Source organism: Pyrus communis, chromosome 3 (assembly GCF_041283825.1).
Source record: "Pyrus communis isolate YQ-2024b chromosome 3, ASM4128382v1, whole genome shotgun sequence".
Classification (NCBI taxonomy): domain Eukaryota; kingdom Viridiplantae; phylum Streptophyta; class Magnoliopsida; order Rosales; family Rosaceae; genus Pyrus; species Pyrus communis.
In genome coordinates this window covers 12071371-12095049 of record NC_142567.1, presented here as the reverse complement: position 1 = coordinate 12095049, position 23679 = coordinate 12071371, and the positions used below count along the sequence as shown (strand labels likewise).

General features: G+C 36.3%; 1 protein-coding gene across 5 annotated transcripts; it reads left to right on the top strand.

Moving 5' to 3' along the window:
• The first annotated feature begins 781 nt into the window (after positions 1-781).
• LOC137714932 (nonsense-mediated mRNA decay factor SMG7) lies at positions 782-7551 on the top strand. Of its 5 annotated transcripts, none has more exons than XM_068454094.2 (9): positions 782-977; positions 1227-1269; positions 2217-2327; positions 2542-3129; positions 3217-3339; positions 3643-3875; positions 4060-6086; positions 6166-6306; positions 6921-7551. In XM_068454094.2, the coding sequence occupies exons 3-7, from the start codon at positions 2259-2261 to the stop codon at positions 6065-6067; spliced, it is 3021 nt and encodes a 1006-aa protein (XP_068310195.2). In that variant the 5' UTR covers positions 782-977; positions 1227-1269; positions 2217-2258; the 3' UTR covers positions 6068-6086; positions 6166-6306; positions 6921-7551. The 5 variants fall into 5 exon arrangements, with proteins under 5 accessions (XP_068310195.2, XP_068310196.2, XP_088547167.1 ...); XM_088691041.1 differs by having other exon boundaries at positions 807-977; positions 6917-7551; XM_088691042.1 differs by having other exon boundaries at positions 828-977; positions 2201-2327.
• Positions 7552-23679: the final 16128 nt, after the last annotated feature.

The following is a 23679-nucleotide window of genomic DNA, read 5'->3' as shown; positions in this document are numbered from 1 at the left end:
TTTATTTTTTTATTTTTTTTTGCAATTTAAGGTTCAAGATGTTTTCTTTAATTTATATTAGGTATATGGAAAAATTATGTGATGTAAAACTTTTTTCTTAATATGTCGAAGAATTCACCAGGAAGCCCAAGCTTGTCAGGTTTTAAAATATCTTCAATAAAACCCAAAGCTTCCCTTAATGGGATTTCAAAAAGCATTCACAATCATCATATAGCATAACCCCACTTACATGCGTTCCTTGCAAAAACGTCCCATTTGAAGTTGTTTCCATTATCATCTAGCATAACCCCAGGGGTTCAGGTTGGAGAAATGCTTTACTTCAATAAGCTCCTTCATTTCAATAACTTGTCCATCAGGCTAAAGATTGGAAGACCCCTTTGTTTTTTTGGTTGACTTCTAGAAGAGAGTAATATTATTTGTTTATATCCTTGTTTTCTTTTTAAGAGACAAGTTTATAATGTTCATTGTATATATTACATAGGGTGTTAGGAAAACTAAATTTAAAGATAAAATTTACAAATTAAATGATATGTCGATATACTAATATGATATGTAAGTATGTGATGTCTCGGCATTACCAAAAAGGGCACACGAAACAGGTCAAGATTAATTTCCCGACTCAGCCATACAAAGGACAAAATGAAAAAGAAAAAAAGAATATAAATAAATAAATGGACGGCCAATGGGTATCAATAATCAGGACCCAAAACGTCGGCGTATCTTCGCTCGCCGCCTGAAATCGAAGCTGGTAAAAAAAAGGAAAAAAGAAAAGAAAAAAGAAATAGAAATTTCGTTTCTCTAACCTCATCCCATTGGACACAAAAACCACAAACCAAAAGAAACCAAACCACACCGTTCTCTCTCTCGCTCTTTCTTCCCTCATTTCTCTCATTCGCCAAACCCTAAACGCGAAGACTTTCAAATCGCAATCCGATGCTCTAGTCCGTCGAATCGCTGCGTGGATCCGCTGTGGAGTGGTGCGTTTCTCTTCCATCGTTTTTATTTTTTCTGAATTTTTCAATTTATTTCCCAGATTTTTTCGTGGAAAAGTTTAGGGCTGTTTGATGTAAGGCTGGTATGGGGTTTTGCTTATCGGATCTGATGTCTTCGTTAATTTTCATTTTTTTCATATATACTATATTATAAAAAGTCTCTTCTTTCTTTGTCTATATGGGAAAATCTCTCATAATTTTTTTCTTTCTAAATTTATTTTTTGCTGTATTCAGGAAAGGAATAAGGAAATAGAAATCGAAAGGGTATGATACGCAGGTATTGGTTTTGAAACCTTTTTATTTTTATTTTTTTCTTCTAGGATTTGGTTTGTGTTCTTTTTCTCCCAAAATTTTCCAGAAACCAGACATGAGTTTTATACTGTTGTGTTTTTTATTTCTGAGTCGTTGATGAATATTTGGGCGTTGTATGAATTTAGTGTTTCCTGTCCTAAATTTCTAACTGTTGTTTGAGAATGTTGTTGGGATGCTTAAATCTGTACACCCGGTTATACGAATAATAAATGCGTGAATGATTTTGTGATGTGGGTTAGCGGTCCGATAAGAAACAAGAGTTTCTATTGGAGCAGGGAATCCTTTCTCATGGTTACAAGGAACCTAGTTATAATGCGGTTGCGGTCTTTAATGAGTTATACTATGCGTTGAATGGGTTGGTAGTCTTTCAGAGGAGCTTTAGGAACTGTTAGTGGTATTATTGGGTTTGTAAGGTAGTTGGTTTCGACAATAAATATATATTCTGTCGTGAATGTGATCACTTTTTTTTTTTTTTTTTTTCTTTCAAAAATTTGTTTTGCTTCACGAAAGATGCTTTCTATTATTCTTACGTAAGTGTTTTTGGTGGTGTTATTCATGGGGTGTAGACGGTAAATCAAGCTTGCTACTTAGTTTTGATATTTTAAGGCATGTCTATTCCATGACGGCGTGTTTGGTTAAATTGAGTGGATATCTAGTTGTAATATCAATTGAGACGTTGTCAATAAAATGTAGATCATGATATATTTGCTGGCGATAAGGGATGATGTCCACAATGATTGGTCTTGTGGATGCTTAGTATGAAACCTTTTCAGCTAAATATGTTGCTCTAACAATAGGAATTTATGTTATGCTATTCATCCTCTCTTTCAATGGTCTTGATTTCATTCGGTTGAGGAACAAAATTTGGTTGTTTTGTTTCTCAACAACTGATGCAGCTTAAAATTTATGCAGATTTAATGCCGCACTCAGTTAATCAAACATATTTGATGGACAATGATTCCACAGATGGATAACATGTCTGCTCCTTCATCAAGGGAGCGTGCCCAACGCCTGTATGACAAGGTATATCCTTTTGCCCCTGCCCTTTTTGGAAAAATCATGCTGTTTCTTCCTATATGTTTAAACTGCAACTACAACATGCATGATATAAAATGTTAAATGGGAGTTCTGTTAGAATTACAGCAGGAACCTGTGCGTGTATGTGTTGTATCTGAATTTTTCTGTCGATTTTGCTCCAGATTTGATGCTATTTTGCATTCATATTTTTACCTTTCAGATTCTTGAGTTGGAGAATAGGCGTCGGAGGTCTGCCCAAGCACGAATTCCATCAGATCCCAATGCCTGGCAACAGATGCGTGAGAATTATGAAGCAATAATTCTTGAGGATCATGCTTTTTCTGAGCAGAACAATATCGAGTATGCTTTATGGCAGTTACATTACAAGCGTATTGAGGAATTGCGAGCACACTTCAGTGCTGCTATGGCTTCTACAGGTTCAAACACATCTCAGGGTGTGAAGGGGCCAATTAGGCCTGATCGGGTTACAAAAATAAGACTGCAATTTAAAACATTCCTTTCAGAAGCAACTGGATTTTATCATGATTTAATAGTGAAGATCAGAGCAAAGTATGGGCTTCCTCTAGGTTATTTCTCTGAAGATTCTGAAAACCGGACTGTTATAGACAAGGATGGAAAGAAAGGTCTAATTTCATGCCACAGATGCTTGATATATTTGGGTGACCTTGCACGCTACAAAGGACTGTACGGGGAAGGGGACTCAAAAACTCGTGAGTATGCTGCAGCCTCAAGTTACTATATGCAAGCTGCATCTCTCTGGCCATCCAGTGGGAACCCCCATCATCAGGTATTTTCTTTATTTATTTTTCTTCATATATTCTTATCTGGATGTCTCTTTATCATTATTGTGATGGTTCGCTCTGAAATGCTTTAGCTTGCTATATTGGCTTCCTATTCGGGGGATGAGTTGGTGGCTGTTTATCGATATTTTCGTAGCCTGGCGGTGGATAGTCCCTTTTCAACTGCAAGAGATAACTTGATTGTTGCATTTGAGAAGGTATTCTGTATTTAACATGACCTCATTAAATTTTGTAACTATTTGCATTGATATTGTCTTGAAATTTCTGATAAATTTTTATTTATCTGGATCCTCCAATATAATTCTTTCAAATGTTTAAGCCATACATAGAAGTATCAAGCATTCGTTTAAATTTTTGTGCACCAAGAATGACGGAGGTTACTAATGGTTATTATGTATTAGTTCTAATTCTTTCCCAGTATAAATTTTACACGCGATTTTCTGTTCTATTGTCTGACATGCTATAAATTTAAAACCTGTTATTTGTTTATTTTTTTGTAGAATCGTCAGAGTTACTCTCAACTGTCTGGGAATACTAATGCTTCTGCAGTCAAAGAGTTGCCTGCACGGTTGGCAGGCAAAGGTAGAGGGAAAGGGGAAACAATACCCACATCTAAAGGTAACAATACTGAAGTGAGCCTGCTTAACGAAAGAGCATCCAGTACCCAGGAGACTTATAAGGCTTTTTGCATCCGTTTTGTCCGTCTAAATGGCATTCTTTTCACTCGTACTAGGTATGTTTTTGTTGAAGTTTATTAGTTTGGAGTTTTGTTGAAGTATATCAATCTGAATGGCATTCTCTCTCTCTATCTCTCTCTTTATATATATATATATATATGTATGTATATCCTGCCTGCATCTCTCTCATTACAAAATGTTTGGAAGATTAGCCTCCTTATTATGATTCTTTTTCTGTAGCCTGGAGACATTTGCAGAAGTTCTAACTGTGGTAAGCAGTGGCTTATGTGAGCTTCTGTCTTCTGGAGGAGAAGAGATGCTGAATTTTGGTGCAGATGCTGTTGAAAATGGACTTGTTATTGTTAGACTTATCTCCATATTGATATTCACAGTTCATAATGTGAAAAAGGAAAGCGAAGGTCAGACATATGCAGAAATTGTACAACGTGCTGTCCTGCTGCAGAATGCATTTACTGCTGTTTTTGAGTTGATGGGACACATCTTAGAGAGATGTGTGCAGTTGTGTGATCCTTCTTCAAGTTTCCTGTTACCAGGTATTTTGGTTTTTGTAGAATGGTTGGCATGCTGTCCTGATGTTGCAGCTGGAAGTGATGCAGACGAAAAACAGTCGTCTGTTAGATCCAAATTCTGGAATGTTTGCATATCCTTCTTCAATAGTCTCTCGTCTACTGGGCCAATGTTGATAGATGATGATGAAGATGAGACTTGCTTTAATAACATGAGCAGATACGAAGAAGGTGAAACTGAAAACCGTCTTGCTCTGTGGGAGGATTTTGAGTTGAGAGGATTTATTCCACTAATTCCAGCACAAACAATATTGGACTTCTCAAGGAAGCATTCTTTTGGAAGTGATGGCCATAAGGAAAAAGGGGCCCGTGTTAAGAGGATTCTGGCAGCAGGCAAAGCTCTTGCAAATGTGGTAAAGGTTGACCAGGAAGCAGTATATTTTGATTCGAAGTTAAAGAAATTTGTCGTCGGTTTTGAGCCTCAAGTGCAAAATGATACTGTTCCTACCTCCTATCTACATATGGCTAATGGAAATGATAATCTGCAAGAAAATCAAGTAGAGGGCACAATCAGTTTGGGAGCTGCATATCCAAAGCCAGAGTTATCCATGGAAGGGGATGAGGAAGATGAAGTAATAGTCTTTAAGCCAATAGTGGCTGAGAAGCGACCTGATGCAGTAAGCACCGCATGGACAGCCTATGACGGCCTAGAGCCTGGTAAAAATGCTTCTCCAGGTGATCAAACAGTTAATGTAACTTATGGTTCTGCCGCTTTGGATAATCTACACCATCAAAATGCCTTTAGGGCTGATTTACAAATACCTGTATCTTTTGCAAATGGTATACCCCAACATTTGCAACCAATCCAGTTACATGGTTCCAAGTTTTCAGTGGATACTGGTTTTGGTGTTGGTTCACAACTACCTGCATCAATTACCAATACTGTCCCCCTGAATTTGCAACCAGTTCAATCAAATTCTTTGAATCTCGCAATGGAGGAAGAAATGTCTCTTGCTAATAGCTTGAAGAGTATGGGATTTATGGGGAATGGGCATGCACTAAAATCTGAGCCTGTAGCAGTTTCTGGTCCATACCAGCACCCAGTGAATGGTAGTACTGGTGGTATGTTTCACAGCCACACAAAAGCTCCAGAAAATCTTTTGCCCTATAAAGTTGATGCAACTTATGGAGCAATTGCTGACGGGTTGACTGTAAAGACATCATCAGCTCTGCCTACAGGTATCCGAAAAAGTCCAGTAAGTCGACCTGTTAGGCACCTTGGTCCACCACCTGGTTTTAGCCGCATTCCTCCCAAAAATGCGAATGAATCAATTTATAGTTCAGATTCAATGAGTGAGAGTCTAGTGATGGATGATTACAGCTGGTTGGATGGATATCAGATGCCATCTTCAACAAAAGCAAATGGGCTCAATGATTATGTTAGTTATTCATCTCAATACAATCCCCATCGCTTCACAAACAGCAACAGCTTAAGTGGAACAGTGAACTTCCCCTTTCCTGGTAAACAGGGTCCACCCATGCAACTACCAGGGGAAACCCAGAAAAGCTGGCAAGATATCCAGAGGCTTGATGACCTCAAGCTACACCATGAAATGCAGCTGCAGCAACAGCAACAACTTGTAAATGGAAATCAGAACTTGAATCCACAGCCTGAGCAATATCAAGGACAGTCTCTCTGGACGGGCCACCATTTTGTGTGAAGTCAGTATGGTTATAATGGTAAGAATGTTCTTCTCTTCATGATGGCATTACACCTGTTGCCTATCTGTTCTTCACGTGGAGTTCCCTTGTTGTTAAGGTTCATGAGGATGATCCTGGTGAATGTCTGCATTGCCCTTTGCTACTGAACACAAACTCCAACTTTGAAGCTTTGTCAATGTTAAATTCTTGTTGGAGCATTGGTGGCCTTGGCTTCTTGCTGGCAGTTACAACTACACAGGTATGTTTGTGAAATGTTATTGTTCATAAATCACTTTTCTTTCCGAACGGATCTGTTTTATCTTATGGTTTGTGCTGGTCAGAGTGTAATACAAATAGGTAGTTCGGTCTCTAACATTCTAAAGTCTGTATTAATTAAGAAACCCATACCTGCAGATATTTCCCATCTCTTGCTTATAATATGCAAGGAGATTCTGTCTATGAATTGTCGTTAATACACCTTGTCTCCTCTTATAGTTGCAACCTTCTCCATTCCATAGACCGTATATGGCCTAAAATTGTTGTTAACTTGGTTGTTGTTGATTACCTCATCTTCTCAAAGAAAATGATGAATGTTCATATTGTGGTACCCTGCACTTTGCTTGCATTCCACGGGGAACATATATCATAAGATTCTGTTCACAGAGATGCCGCTGGCTTCATCATACTAACCTTGAAATGGTGGTTTATAGCCTTTTGGAAGTATATAAATCTTTAACTCCTCCAGAAGTAATGAATCTGATTTTTTTTAATTCTTAAATGAACCTTCCAATCACTTACTATGAAGGTTGAGCTGGATTTTTCTATTTACTTATTCGGGTATTGATTTTGTGTTTTGTGTTTTGTGCAAGGCAGATTTTGCCAAAGCTTTCCAGCTCGGAGGATGAGAGATATGGATTCATGTTTCGTGTTGCGGAGTTCATAAGAAGTAACTGCCTTGTCTGGTAACTTGGGGATGGATAGAAGGTGTTAATAAGATCATATGTTGGTTTTGGGGGATATGTATGCATCCGGCAGCTGGTGGAATAAAAACGGTTTACTCGCTTGCTTGCTCTCTACTGAAGTGTTGAAGCGTATATTGTAGTTGGATATCGGTAATCATCAGGTGGGAGATGATAGTATGTAACATGACCTTGCTTTCGGAGAGCTCTGAGTTGTGCACAGGTTAATGGGAATGGATGATACTAATAATGGGCATGGATGTGAATTGGGATATGTGGTAGATACATACATATAAAATATTTGCGCTGTCAAGTGTGAGGAGTCGTATCGGAGTCGTGTCGGAGTCGTGTCGGAGTCGTGTCGCGGGTCAGTCGTAATGTGGTGAATGGTGTCATGGTTTCCCAATTTGGTACTCGGATGTTTTTTATTGAGCTTTTATAGTATAACTAAATATCGTGAGTGGAGTATTCTGCCCTCTATGAAGTCAGGGCTTACTTGAACTTCATATATTTGAAATAAAATAAATTATGTGAACAATTTGTAAGTGTTGAATGTCCGGTGGTTTTAATTTTTCTTTGGTTCATTTTCTATATTTTGTTTGCGGGTCGTAGATATGGGCTGTTAGGTCATCTCCAACAGAGACAACTAAAGGTTTAAAAGTCGAAAAATTGCCTGATTTGCTTAAAAACTCATCTCCAACCAATTGTTAGGATATAATTCTATAGAGTCCATTAGGTTATTATTTGGCAAAGGGACATCAGCTTGCCTAATGTAGCCCTCCTCTCTTAGTCCTTTTTTGGGCTAAGCTTCTCAATTCCAATAAGTGATTTAAATTTCACGACTAGATTTGAAAACATTTAACGGTAGTTTAATTAAATTAATCAATCCAATAAATTTAAAGTACAAATTTAAAACTAATAAATTATTTAGGAGGTTATGTTTAGCTTATTTGGTTGGAGATGATATTTGAATATGGCATAACGCTGTTCATTTAAAAATAACTTTTTGCATAACTATAATTCTGGACAGAGCTATGTTTAGCTCTTTCGGTTGGAGACGGCGTTATTGATCGATCATGCATGGGATTGGGATGCCTACGCTTATTACGTTGCTGATGTAGCTGACTTGAAGAACGAAAACAGCTGTTTCCAGGCTTACCTTTTATTTGGTGTTCATTTCGGACGATCTACTGTTGGTGACGCTTGTTGTGGGTAGAATCAAGCTTTGTAGGCTATATGTAGGAAGAGGGACTTTCAAATCTCAAGGGAGCGAGTCCAAGGAATGGACCGCAAAATGTAAATATGAGGGGATTAGAAATGTGTTACGTGAGATGTGAAATAGATTTTTGAATTACTATTTGGATCGAGTCTGAGTAAGCCCTTTAAGTTATTGTAGGCCGAAGTCCAAGGGTCAACCCAAATAAAGATGTTAGTATTGTGATGCAGTCCTAAAAGAAATGTTCACTCCCAAGGAGATGAGATGACAGGCATCAATCAATCGTTGGCTCGACATGACAACCAGTTTGCGGAGATGAAGGGGATGATGGAGGAAATAAGACTTCGGTTTCTGAAAATCCACCACCAAACTGTCGGGAAAGACAAATCCTCCACCACTACCTAGGGGTTACAAGGTGTTAATCCATTTGCTGGTTGAGGAATGAACGATGCCACATATTCCCCACAGACTAGTTGCTCGGGTGATTCAAAACAACAATAATCGTTGAGATCCTGGATTCAAAACTGAAATCCCTGAGTTTCATGATGGGATGCAACCGAAGGAGCTCTTAGATTGCTTGACTGCGGTATAGGACACCTTTGATTTCAAGGAGGTTGAAGAAGACAAAAAGGTAGGTCTTAGAATAAAACCATATCTAAATTTGTGGGACCATGATTTTCCAAGGTCGGAGTAAGATGAATTGGAATACAAACACCTCATAAGTTTGGTCATGGACTTAACAATTTTCCGAGCGGTGTTGCACAAACGGATCAGCGATGCCACCATCATTCTATTCCGGAGCAATTGGAGAACTCTGATGGCTCCGTTGAGATTGATCATGCTTGTCCAGTAAGACATGGAAACCTAATCGAGGAGGGAATTGCTAGTTTCCTATATACTTGGAGTCCTTACAATCTAAGGATTGGCATGCAATATCTATTTCTAGATATCTTCTATATTCTCCTGGTTTAATATGGATTCCATATCCGAAAATGTCTCTATCTCGACTGGTATAAATACTCCATTCTAAGGTTCATCTTTAGTAATGTAATTATCTCACACTTATTCTTTTGCATACTACTTGAGTCTCATACAGTAACCTGATCGTCAAACAGCCTTTGACCGGCACACGCTTAAGGATACAACAATCTTTGATCATCATCAGCGTACACTTGCAATACTTGAATCGGGTGGACAACTTGATTTTCCTTTGGCATATAAAACTTGAAGGATATCACTTTTTTATTTTTATTATTATTATTATTTTTTGAATTCAACAATATTTTTACACTAATGGGTTAAGCCACATAATGGGCAATCTAATTTGGTATCGAAATCGTCTTCCGTGAGATTCGAACTTAAGATCTCTCACTTCCAAATGAAGAAAATTATCACCAGTAATACTGAGTGGCTGAAAAATATCACTTTTAAGAATGAAGAATTATAATGGATAAAAGGGCAACTTAAGAGCTTTTGAGAAAAAGAATAGAGAAGATTTATATGAAAACAAAAGGCTGTAAAGCCGTTAGACTATGTCATTGCCCAATTAATGCGTTAATCAATATGACACTTCACAATGTATAACTCCCCCATTTAACTCTTAGTCATGATATGAATTAAATGAGTTGGCTAGTAACAAATGAGGCAATAAGTGATGAAACGGCCTTGCAATAATATCAAATAAAAAAACAATAATATTGTAAATGGGAGGAAAGGAAACGGGTACAACAAATTTATATTTTCAAATACTTATCAAAATTCTAACCGGAGATAGTGGACCCTTTTTAGATTCTTTTCACTATCACTCTACATCAGTTGGTATTAGAGCTATCAATTGGATCCAAGGGTGACGCACTGACATATCAAGGGTAAAGACATCAGCTCGAGTTCCTATAACAAAATTCCAGATCGTTAGCAAACTGTAATTCTCGAGACAGAGAATCGACACGACCTATATGTCATTAAAAAGCTCTGGGAGTCTAATTTTGAAAGCAACAAACCATGTGGCAAGAGAAATTTTTTATGAACATATATCGGCAAAACACCATAGAGCGTCGGTGATGCGCAAAACCAACGCATCGTGTCTGTGGCGGGACAAATTAAGACTTAATTAAGCAATACTCAAACTTTACGCTATATATTAATTGAAAGCCCCTTTAGTCTGGATTCCAAATCTTCAAGCGGTTCTCCAATCTGTTACTTCTACAAATACGGTATTTGCAATTTACTAAATCTCGGAACCTGTATTTTAGAATATATATATATATATATATATGTATGTGCGTGTGTGTGTGTCTGTGTTTTAATTTCTATAATTTGTTTATTAATATGTTACATTTATGTTTTAAAATGCCATGTAGTTTTTAATTGCATGAAATGTTGTTTGGTTTTCTTGCTCAATAAGGTAATTTATTATTTTTATATGTTTGCCTTTGATAAATCCCATCTACTTTGCCACATCCTGCTAATTGTAAAGTTGCATTTATCAATTCATGCTTTATGATCTAGACACCTCCACCTTGACTTAAACACGTTTTCATGCAATTAGCAGGAGGTGTAGCCTCACAATCCAAGTATATCTCACATAGTATTTTATTAGTATTTACTTACTTGGCCACTACATTTGTAGCCGCCTCCTAGTCCTATAAATAGGAGATCAACTCCATTTGTTTTCCTCTACGAGCTAGCATGCAATGCATTCTCTGGAGCTCACGTAGTGTGTATACATACATAAATATGTGTGTGTGGGGGTGCACATAGAGGTTAGAAATAGAGGAGAGTGGAATACTAAGGAGTTTGTTGAAGTACATAGAGCTTAGTTATTGCGGTAGTGATGTGGGCTTTCGTTTTAGTTTTGGAATTGAGGTAGGGCTTTTTGGGGAACTTATCATTATTGGGGTAGTTGTCTTGTTTAAGCTTTGTTAAATATGTGTTATACTTGATATATCTTTATAATTGATATAAGTGTGTGTTTTGGAATATGATATTCATATTGCTGTTATTGTCGATAATGTGGATATCGAAATAATGTTGGTTATATGCATATCATTTCATATTGGAGCGGATGGATTCTATTAATTTGTTTGAGAATGGGATATGGAATGGCACTATCGTTTGTACGTGGTTGAGTTCGATTCTAGTAGGGACCAGCAAGGACGGCAAAGTGAAATTATAGGGATGGTACAAAGTAGTGGGGACTCTAGCGAGCGAGAGAAGAACAAGGACTAACAAAAGGGGTATTTGGGATGATTGAGTTATGGGGGTTAGTTTGTATAATAGAGCACTCGGACAACACCACAGTGATAAAATGCATGGTATGGAACATGCAAGTCCGCATGTTATATTATGTAGATTAACGGGTTGGGTAATTGAAGTTAAGATGCATTCATAAAATATAATATATGTTGATAACATGTTATAATTGATTACGCGTTGCACAGTTTAACCTTAACAATTATCCTTCATAAGACTTATGCCTTTACTGAGCTGTGGTTTCGCTCACCCTATACATTTTAGACCTTGCAAGTTTGGTACAAGATTAATGAAGGGTAGATGAGCTAAGGGCGTGTTAGACGATGGATTTAAAGGTTAATTTATTTTTGTACACCTTGAAAGGATTTTGGAGTTTATTTGTAAAGAGAAGTTTGTTTTTCATTTTTTGTTTATATTTTTACTTTTACTCGCACACCAAGTGTGGGATTATTTTTTTGCCGGCCTTAGGTTCGGGCGTGACACTAAAGTATGTCGCTACTGTCAGTAATTGAGGTTGGGTAAGTTATAAGAATGGAAGTTGAAGAAATAGTTGTTTCAGCTTTTTCATCTGACAAATTCCTAAATCTTGAACTTCTTCCATTGTTTGATTGTTATCCAGATGGTTCTTGTGAAATTTATTGCGGTATATATCATTATAGTTTTGTCTATGATGAGGGTGATGACGAGCGTACAATTGTTGTGGTTGATCAAGAAGTTTTTCTGCTGTTTGGTGGTAATAGTTTCTTTGATTCGAATTCTCTGCCAATTTGTATTTATTACAGTAGTGATGAAGATATAATTAAAATGGTTTGAAGAGTATCAGGGATAACTAAATATTGAGGCAAAAGTTGTTGACATCCGCAAAATTCATGATCCTTTTTGGGAAGATTTCATGGCTCGGGATGTGAGAAGGAAATACTTGGATTTAACTTTTCAAAATGATATGAAGTATTTCTACTCGTTCCCACTGAAGTGTTTAGGAAGCATAATCCCAAGGTGATGGTTTTTAAGAAGAAAAGATTAATGCGTACGTGCATGGTCTACGAGGATGTGGAAAATCGAAGATGTGGAAAACCGAAAATCAAAAGTTCTTTTGACTATTTTGCTTCTTTGAATTTTTCAAGTACTTCAAATTTATTGATATTAAATTGGATGAATTGATAAATATTATTGAACATCCAAAAGATAGAAGAAGATCAAACAAAATTCGAGGACGAGTTTTCTTCTATGAGGGGAGAATGATGCAGATCATGGAATTTAAGTATTATAATAAAATACATTCTTTTTGAAGCTATAATGCATTTTATACTGCTTTAAGTTTGTGACTTACGATTATTTAAATCTTTTAGCTTTTTGGGAGTTGTAAGTCATGATTTGATTTGTCTTTTCATATTTTTTTTTCTTCATATTTTTCACTTTAAATTGTAAGTTTATAAATACATGTTGTTGTAAGGCAGAAAAAATTAGTAGGAGTTGTTTGAAGTATCATATTGAAATTTGAATTGTTAACTCGTTTTTTAAGTGTCTTGCTCTTATTTAAGAGTTTTTTGTTTTTTTCTTGTAGTTGTATGCATCGTAGACTGATACTTGATGCGAAATACTTGAATCTTTTAGGTCTCTCTTGACACATGAGGATAGTGAACCCTACTTATCTACCATATCCTATTCATTTTATTTTCACTCTTATTTCCTACCACATTTGTTCCTTGCATCACCTTGTTTGATGCCTAAGATTTGATTGAATTGGATATCTTATTCGAGGTATGTTGAATTTTTTATTTTTTTTAAATATGTCAAGCTTGAATGTATGAGATGAATTATTTATTAATGAAACTTATCCTTAAATGGTAGGATAGTGTTTGCTTCTTGTTTCATTCTACCTGGAAGAGTGATTATTCAATCTAATTCAATCTTATGCAATCTATTCAGCAAGCAAATTATTAAGTTGATGAGTTGGATAAGCAGTTGTGACACACGTAAAGAAAAAAAGAACATGGAATATGCTAAGGAAAATGATAAGCACACTATTTTTAACCTCTTATAGACTCTTGTTTATTTTAGTTGTGTGATTTTATTTGATTTATTCAATTTAATGATCATAAATAAAGAGAGATTTGTCCGAAGCTAAAAATGGTGGGTAAAAATCACTTCTTATGCGAATTTATGACTGTGAGACCCAAACTTTGTGGACGGGATGGGGAAAAACATATTAATAGTGTCTGATATTCCTCTTCATTTGTCAGTGAGATGTATTAGATTCGATTCTGGCCTATGACGAATTTTAACCACATTATTGCTAATTCATTGTGAAACTTAACTCATTCCCCATTCGTCTTAGTATAAATAATATTGCTTAGTTAAAAAACAAAATAAATATATAATAATTAACCGTATATTGTGATTTATATAGTCCGAAACCATTTTCTTGGCTGAGTGCTAACTGGTTGGATTAACAATGGTCAATCTCATCACGCCTTACACGGTCCTTTTTGTTGATGTCCTAACTTTTAACATAAGTTGTAAAATGTTCTCTTGAAGTGCATCGATAAAATACTGCTATACAAACACCATGATTTTCAGTTTTTTCGTCCCTTTTTTTCGTCAAGAGACTACTCGAGTGAGTCATTATTTTACGCAAGTAGCACACCCATCGAAACCCACATCAATTTAAAGTCAAATTTTAAAAATTTAAGAAAATAGTTTTTAGTTTTTATTTTCTTTAAAATTAAAAATAGTTACCAAACAAAATTTTAGTTTTAAAGAAAAACAAAAAACAAAAATTGAAATGAAATGATTATCAAAAGACACCCAAGTTAAACTTATTTGGTGTGTTATAATCGGGGGACACCTATTTGTTTTACGCATATTGTGGCGCATACCGTCACATACCGACCCAGGGGGAAACACTTCCTGGGCCCACTCCATCACCGTAGCACGATATTGTCCGCTTTGGGCTTACCATTCCCTCACGGTTTTGTTTTTGAGAACTCACGAGCAACTTCCCAGTGGGTTAAAGTCAAATTTTAAAAACTTAAGAAAATAGTTTTTAGTTTTTATTTTCTTTAAAATTAAAAATAGTTACCAAACAAAATTTTAGTTTTAAAGAAAAACAAAAAATGAAAATTGAAATGAAATGATTATCAAAAGACACCCAAGTTAAACTTATTTGGTGTGTTATAATCGGGGGACACCTATTTGTTTTACGCATATTGTGGCGCATACTGTCACAATAGCATGATATTGTCCGCTTTGGGCTTACCATTCCCTCATGGTTTTGTTTTTGGGAACTCACGAGCAACTTCCCAGTGGGTCACCCATCATGGGATTGCTCTAGCCCCCTTCTCGCTTAACTTCGGAGTTCCTACGGAACCCGAAGCTAGTGAGCTCCCAAAAGGCCTCGTGCTAGGTAGGGATGAGAATATACATATAAGGATCACTTCCCTGGACGATGTGGGATGTTACACATACTTTGTAGAGCCTATTCTATAACTTTTTTCAACAATCCAAACTATATATATTTCAATTTATCATTCGTAAATTATCTTTGCAAAAAGTTAGGCAACTTCAAAACTATTAAAATATTCAGTTGTAGTTAAGAAAATGAATAAATACGCTTATACAAAGAAAATTAAAGTGACTACCATTTAATTCAATGATCATATAATTTTGGTTTGGATGATTTTCGATATACATGATCAATGAAAAAAGACCAAAATGATAAACAATTGAATTGTTGAAATATATGATGTAGTGGATCCTATAAAATATATGCTAAAAAATAAGCATCATCCGATACCAACCTTTTGGTTATAGTATCGGTAGAGAATATTCCTGTAATAATTATTTCATATTAAAAAAATGACAAAGAAGACAGAAACTAATTTTCTACCTTAATAATTTTGAATGATTGAACTGCAAACTATCCACACATTTTTTTTAATTTCTTATATACCCTTAGTTAATTTCTATCATTTGATCTTCTTCAATTCATTCAATCCGACGGTTAAAAAATTAAAAGGATGTGTGAGAAGTAAAAATAAATATGTAGATAACACACCCTATTTGAAAAACGATGGTAAATCCAATAATGTATATAGTGTGTTCTAGAAAGAAAGAGGGGTAAATCTTAAGCACAAAAAATACTTCATTTCCACATTTGTGTTTGGTTTTTTTATTTTATTTTTATTTTTTATTTTATTTTAACCAAGACTATATAGCTGGTGGTTTCATTACGGTAATCCATTTTTTTGGAGGCTTAGAAGCATATTTGTAATTGTTTGACCAAAACAAAAATATCAAAGGGGGTTATGCCACTCGTGCAAGATACTCAATATTGTGTTGGAAGGTGATTCGAAACTACTTATTAACAGCATCCTCAAGAAATGAAATATTCCTTGGCATCTTCACACAATGATTACGAAATAATATATTTTTATTACAATTTGTATAATTAAAACTGTTTAATATATTAATCATGCATTTAAAGATTATCTTTATAAAATATTATTTGAATCCAATGTTGTTTGTATGCCCAAGTAACCCAACTATAGTGAGAATATTTTTTTTTTTGGATTATCTCATACCTGCAAGATCTTCTTCCAACTACAATGGTTCAATGTCAATAAGGTACATTAATCATAATCAAACACATAAACCATATGAAAGTTCAATGGCACACGTAAGTGGGCAGACTAGTTTAAAGGTTATGATTCAAAACACACGCTTTTGACATACATTTTGTTATTTTGACACACGTTTTTGTAGAGTTCATTTTGTAATACATTTCAACGATCCGGATCTTTGTTTTGACTCCATCGAAGATTATGTCTACCAAATATCTTCCAAATTCAAAATCATATGACCGTTGTATTAAACTTAGTGCTTCTTTGTAAAATCGTATATGTCCTTTTTTTTTTTTTTATTACAAATGAATGTCTTAATGATTTTGGATTTCTCTAATTTTTTGAAATGATGATCTATGAATGATGTACTAAAATATAAATGGTTTGGATCGTTCCAATACATTACAAAGTAGACCCTTCAAAATATGTGTCAAAAACATGTACATCCATATCTATCCCATTTTAAAATATACTTTTAAGTTATTTATCTTCATCTTCTTCCCTTTTATATCCATCACATTATAGAGAAAGTAATACCACAACCTAAGAATTTGCAAAGTTAGGGGAAATTACTAATTGTTCGGCTGTAAACTTTTCATTAGGTTAAATCTAGATATTTCTGGTTTTAAGGTCCCACGAGAATTTATTTTTACGTTTATCATTATTAGGTTAAAAAACCCTTTTGCAGAAATCAGCAGAATACAATGAACCATATAATACACTGTATCATTTGAATTTCATTCACAATAAACTAAGGCTTTAAAAGGCACTTGAAACCAGACGCTAGTCGGACGGTGGGTAACAGCTTAGCGCCTCAGCATTTAAGCGGGGGCTTAAGTTTTTATTTTATTTTTTTTAATGTTTTTTATAAATTAAATTTGTTATATAATATAAAAATAAATATTTACTTATACTTAAAATAGTGTAGATAATATCGTTTGTTAAAAAAAAAAAAAATTGTATTGGGATATATAAACTATGAAATATTGGGAACAAACATATAGTAAGTCTTCATCCCTCTCTCCCTTAGTGTAGATAATAGCATTTGTTAAAGAAAAAGTGTTTATCTAAGTATTTAACAAGTTTCTTACAATTTATTGAAAAATAAAATGCAAAGTTATCTATTTTCCGTCTAAGTGAGAGTTACGACCTAACCGGGTCTACGCGGGCTAGGCGAACACCTAAGTAGGGGTAGGCATGCGCCTAGACAGGTCTAGACACCTTTCCTTAATTTTCAAATGCCTAGGAATTAATCGAGGCAATAGCCATCCGCCAATGTTCTGATCCTGGGTTGGATTTATATCGGCTAGTAATGCTCACATCATAAGTAATATCAGGCCTTATGCATATCATGGCATACATGAGACTTCTTATTGCAGAAGTATAAAGAATTCTACTCATATGTTATATCTCTTTAGGAATCTTAGGTCTCATAGACTTAGAAATGTGAGTTTCGTGTCTCATAGGAAGAAGGCCTTTCTTAAACTGCTCAATCTGAAACCTGCTTAACACCTTATCTATGTACATAGATTGAGATAATCCAATTAATTTTCTGGATCTATCACGATAGAGCTTGATCCCAAGTACATAAGATACATCTCCTAAATCTTTCATGTGGAAGGTTTTAGACAACCACACTTTAACAGAAGAAGGCACTGCAATATCATTCCCAAATAGTAATATGTCATCTACATATAACATAAAGAATACAACTGCATCTCCAACGAACTTTTGATAAACACAATTGTCATATTCATTTTTTGTGAAACCAAACGATTTGATTTCAATGTTAAAATGAATGTTCTAGCTTCTTGAAGCTTGCTTAAGTCCATAAATGGACCTCTTAAGCTTGCCATTCAGAAGCTTGCTTAAGTCCATACCTTACTCTTTTTAGACTTGGACATGAAGCCTTCGAGTTGAGTTATATAGAGCTCTTCCTCTAGGTAGCCATTAAGAAAGGTTGTCTTCACGTCTATCTGCCATATCTCATAATTATAGTATGCAGCTATAGCAAGTAAAATCCAAATGTAATTAATCTTGGTTACAGAATAAAAGGTTTCCTTATAATCAATCCTTTCCCGTTGTCTATAGCCCTTGGCTACTAATCTAGCTTTATAAGTCTCCATGTTCCCATCAGCGCCTATCTTCCTCTTGATGGCCCATTTTTTTCCAACAAGTACTATATCTTCTAGAGGATCTACAAGAGTCTAGACTTGATTATGATACATGAAATCCATCTCAGATTTCATGGCCTTTTGCCATTTCTTTGAATCAATGCCAAACATTGCTTTGTTGTAGTCTCTGGGGTCCTCTTTTGTGTCATTGTCACCTAGAAGGTGATATTCTCCAAAGTTGTTATCCATGCCATACTTTTGAGGTGGCTAGCTGACCCTTTTAGATCTACGTGGAGCTAAGGGCTCAAAACATGATTTTCTGTATATTGATTTCTTGTTTGTAGTTACTCAGGAATTTCCTTTAACTCTACCGTTCTTTTGCCAGTTCTATTGAGAAAAAAAATTCATCCTCAAGGAACATAGCATTTCTTGAGACAAAGAATTTATAGTCATTAGGGTGATCAATTATTATCCCAAAATCTATTTGGAATACCCCCACAAAGTAGCACTTAGCTAACCTTGCTTCAAGCTAGTTAGCCTTAAGCTTCTTAACATAAGGTGGACAACCCTAAATCTTAGATTTGTTTTTGCCATGCTAGATCTCATGTGCCTGTGGAATTGACTTGGAAGGCACTCTATTTAGCACACAAGCTGATGTATATAGTGAATCCCCATAATGAAATTGATCGATTAGCAAAACTCATCATAGAACAAACTATGTTCATTAAGGTTCGATTTCTCCTCTCAGAAACTTCGTTATACTGATGAGTTCTTGGTGGAGTCCACTGCAATACTATTCCTCACCCTCTTGATCTGATCTTAGGATATTTATTTGTTTCCTAATTTGCTCTCTGCTTCATTCTTAAAATCTTTAAACCTTTCAAAGGATTGTCTTGCACTTTATAAGATACACATAGCCGAACCGATAGTGATCATCGATGAATGTGATATGGTAAGAGAAACCTCTTCATGTTGTAGTGTACATAGGTCCATATACATTTGTGTGGATTGTGAGACCAAGATTTTCTAGGTCCAAAGTAAGGTGGATCGGAATACAATTACCTCAGAAACAAGATTCTAAAAGACGCTAGGCGCTAGTCGGGCGGTGGGCTGGTGCCTAGTGCCTAGGCAGCTAGGCGAGACCGAGGCGGACTAGGTGGATTTAAGTAAATCTATTATGTTTTGCGTAAATAAGTGTCTGTTTATACTTAAAATATATATAATTTCATTATAAACTACAAAATAGAATGACATATATATTATGAAGTATTGGAACATAATGAAAACATAGGGGAACTAGCATATTATGTATGTTCATTTATTTATTCAACAAGTTTCTTACAATTTATTAAAAAAAATAAAATGCAAAATGAAAGTTATTTATTTTCTGTCTAAGTGAGTCGCAACCAAGGCGGGCGCCTGATCAGGTCTAGGCACCCTTTCTTACTTTTCAAACACCTAGGCATTAATTGGGGCGATGGTCAGCCGCCTAACTCCTAGGCGGCACTAGGAGAGAATTTTTAGAACAGTGCTTAGAAGTCCAGACGTTGACTCAGCAGCTCCGAGCAAAGCTAGATTAAGCAGTAATGCCACCATCATCTTGTTTCGAAGGAGTGGGCGAAGTCCGAACGACTTTACTGAAGTTGACCATGCTTGTTTTGCAAGATACGAAACCTGATCCAACAGGGAAACATACTAGTTCCTGTATTTTTAGAGTTCCTATAATCTAGGAATTAGCGTTTTCCGCAAGTAATCACACTCCAAAGGGGATACAATATGTACTCCTAGATATCTTTTGGGATTCTCCCGATTTAATACAAATTCTATCCTTAAAAGGCCTTTCTCCTGACCGGTATAAACACACCATTCTTAAGTTCATATCTGGTAACACAATCATTGCACTCTAACTCTCTTATTTGCTGCTTAAGTTTTATTATTGCTTACTAACTTGATTGTTGGAGAGCATTTGATCGGCAAACCCCTAGGTCTTTGGCTTGCTCAAGCTTGTTACTCTTTTACAGGCTACTCGGATTTGTGCATCTCCACCACTTGCGGTGATACGCAAATTTGGTTCCAACAATTGGTGCTTTCATTGAGAGTGAACTCATATTTCTCTCGATCAAATCACTCTACGACAAGCATAGCTGCTGAGAAAGGTTATGTTAACGCTAATGTTATTCCCACCATGGGAAATAATTGCTTTTTAACGCATCTGTTGTCCCAACAGGGTTAAACCCACTTCTTTTGGAGCAAATAACAACCCTCTTGAGACGATAGCCTCCCCAAAAAACAATAAGGTCCCAATCGACAGTCCATCTCTTACCATGGACCAGATTTGGGAGACTTTGATGAAAATCAACCCTTTTATTGATAAGTTACAAAAAAACTCAGTGGCGTCTTGGGCTGAGAGTCACACCAACTTCGTGCACATCAAAAGGCAAATGAAGAATTTAGAGAACTCCGATGAGACTACCTCTGCCTCCACCTATGAACCTAGATTCTTGTTTTCAACTATGGGAACATAAGTATCGTAACCCCTAAAGGGCAGCCCATCGTATCAACAACTACTCCAATGCCAGTAGACGTCGCTGATCTGAGTAGAGACACTTCGCATGATGAGCAAATCATTAACATCACCTATGCAACCAGGCTTTAAGTCCCATAAGACCCTTAACCCTAGGACGCTGTAACGGCACCAAGAGCAGAACCCTGTCGTCTGAGGTTGAGGTTCGACGAACCTCAGTCATCTGAGGAATAAGAATGACGACGTCCCTTAGATAGAGAAAACTCTAGTGGCATAACAAAAGAGGATCATCCTTGTATCCCTATTAAGCCAACATTCTAAATTAGAAGCCTCATCTCCCTAACAATTGAACCCATGCCACCACCTGAGAAGTTCACTCAGCCTCGGTTTAACTTGTTTCGCAAAGAATCCAATTCGGATTACTACGTCATGCAGTATCGAAAGACCATGGCGTTATGTAATAACAATAATGCCTGGATGTGCAAGATATTCCCATCCACGCTGGAAGAACCTACAATAGGATGGTTTTCAGAGCTGCCTGCAAGATTCATCGATTGCTTCAAGAGACTGGCTGACATTTCCACTAATACTTATCAATGTACCATGATGTTCGCAAACGTCATGAGGCAATGTTCCAAATGACTCCCAGTCTAAATGATCAAAGCTTTAAGACCTAATTGAAGTGTTTTCACACGCACCTGTCTGAGGTGGAAAAACCAGACGACAAGTTGGCCACCATGGCATTCAAGCAAGGTCTTTATGTTCACTTGTTTCTATCCCAGAAACTTAACAAAAGAAAATATAACAACGCCACTCTAGTGTAATGTTTCGATATAGTAAATGACCTCACCGACTGGAATGATAAAACCTAGAAGATAGCTACTGATTAGGACTATACCAAAAAAACTGATCGATTGAAACACGACTGAGACACCTTACCCTTTTCTCCACGTTAGGTAGACAGAAGGGAACACCGGGGTAGGCAACCTCTGCCCAAACCAAAGAAATATACGAATCTGAGCACTATCATCAACAACATCAAGGACAAACCATACCTCCGACATCTAAAACCACTTCAAGAACACTTAGCTAAGAAAAATCAGAACGAGTATTGCTCATTCCACTTAAGTACTGGTCATTTTACTCATAAGTGTCAAAGATTGAGAAGCCACATTGAAGAATTGTTAAATTAGGGACATTGTTTGGAGTTCCTCAAGGGCATTGCAAGAAAAGAGGATTCAACTGAACCAAAGCACAAGGACCAATCCAACATGCATACTGTTGATGAGGATCGACGCCCAATGAAAATGCCTATTCTCAACATCAATTGTATTTACGCAGGGCAGAGAATCTGAGAAGGCAATGAAGCTGGCAGCCCGACATCCAGAAAGGAAGTCTCCATCACCCTGAGGTGTACCCTCCGCAGGCACCTCTAAATCAATTAAAGAAGCAGCAATGCGAACTACACATGATTCCAGAGATATATAGGTCGTCCATTCTGAACTCAATCACAATGCCACCAGGCAAAGACAAATCCATGAATAACTCATCTCATTAACGCCCTACCATAGGTTGTTCATCAAAGATGATCCACTTATGTTGTATCATCTTTTCTTAAAATTACACTAGTGATTTAATTCTCATTTCCAAAGATGTGTAGGCAATCCTTCTTGGATTTAATCATAACCCCTTCATAACAACCCTATTTCCTTTAATAATAAAGAAATTTTTGAGTTTGTTTGTCCCATGATCAATATCTATCTCTTCTTTCTTTCTTTTTCTGTGATGCTGGGAATAATCACTTGAGCAGCACATAACTTGGAAACTTAGTATAATCGCAAGTATAAAATTTCAAAGTAATAATGTTAGAGGAGTCTTTTTTAGCCCATTTCGTATTGTTCGGTTAGCAACTTAAGAGACTCAAGCCGTAATAAGCGGGGTTATAACTGGCGGCCTATGGACACGGAGATACAGCCCCTTGATACAAACCAGAAGGGTTATGGGTTATAACATTCATATACAGGTTCTACGCCATTCAAAATCATCCAAAGGTGGTTCTAAAGTTTAACCTTAAGTACGATTACTTATATCTTGGAGCAACATACTAAGTCAAGTATGTCATGCGACACTATGTGTTAAGCAGGTCCAAAAGGGGCATCCAGACTAGGCAATCCTCAAGAGGAATTTTATTCTAAAAGAGCTCTCATACTCAAAAAATTCTTTAGCGAAGTCAGCTAAGGTAGGTTGATCATAAATTGTAATACCCTGATTATTTTTAATAAATAAGATTTAGTTATGAAATTTAAATGAGCGGAAATGTGAAATCCTACTTCTGGATTTTATTGCTAATTAAGTATTTTGTAGTCGTATTTGGAGTTACGACGTATTTATGGTTACGATGTATATTTGTTCGATAAGTGAAAATCACAAAAATGCCCTAGTTGGCTAAACAGAATTATATGAGGATGTATTTTATCCTTATATGATTTACCGTACTTCTTGGCATATTTAGACAGAGGTCGATCCTATGAGCATATATGCAAAAACCGTTAGTGAAACGGAATTATAACGAATGAGATAAAAACGAGCAAGGGTAAGGGCAAAATGATCATTTGACCATTAATCTGGAAGGCTCCAGTTTTGCTGGAGCGGTGATCTAGGTGCCATGTGTGTGGCTAGGATGAAGATAGAAGAGGAGAAATGAGGGAAAAGAGAGAGTGGCTGCCTAATCAGAGGGAAAGAAAAGCAGGGAAAGAAGAGGAAGGGGAAACCAACCGACTCAGTCTCTTCCCTTTGACTTCTCTGATGATTTTTCATCGGTTTTTTAGTGAACCACGTTGAGTAACCACCTAAAAAACATTCCACAACCATCCCTCTTTCATTTCTACCCAGACCCGATAAAAGTTGGCTCCCGTTTAGCGATGAACGGCGTTAAGGGTGATCCG

What these genes read in the sequence shown, in the direction of transcription:
- LOC137714932 (XM_068454094.2), top strand. Translation starts at nt 2,259, where the DNA reads ATGATTCCACAGATGGATAACATGTCTGCTCCTTCATCAAGGGAGCGT. An exon ending in CCCAACGCCTGTATGACAAG is followed by an intron (nt 2,328 to 2,541) that starts GTATATCCTTTT and finishes TTTACCTTTCAG; the next exon opens with ATTCTTGAGTTGGAGAATAG. An exon ending in GTGGGAACCCCCATCATCAG is followed by an intron (nt 3,130 to 3,216) that starts GTATTTTCTTTA and finishes GAAATGCTTTAG; the next exon opens with CTTGCTATATTGGCTTCCTA.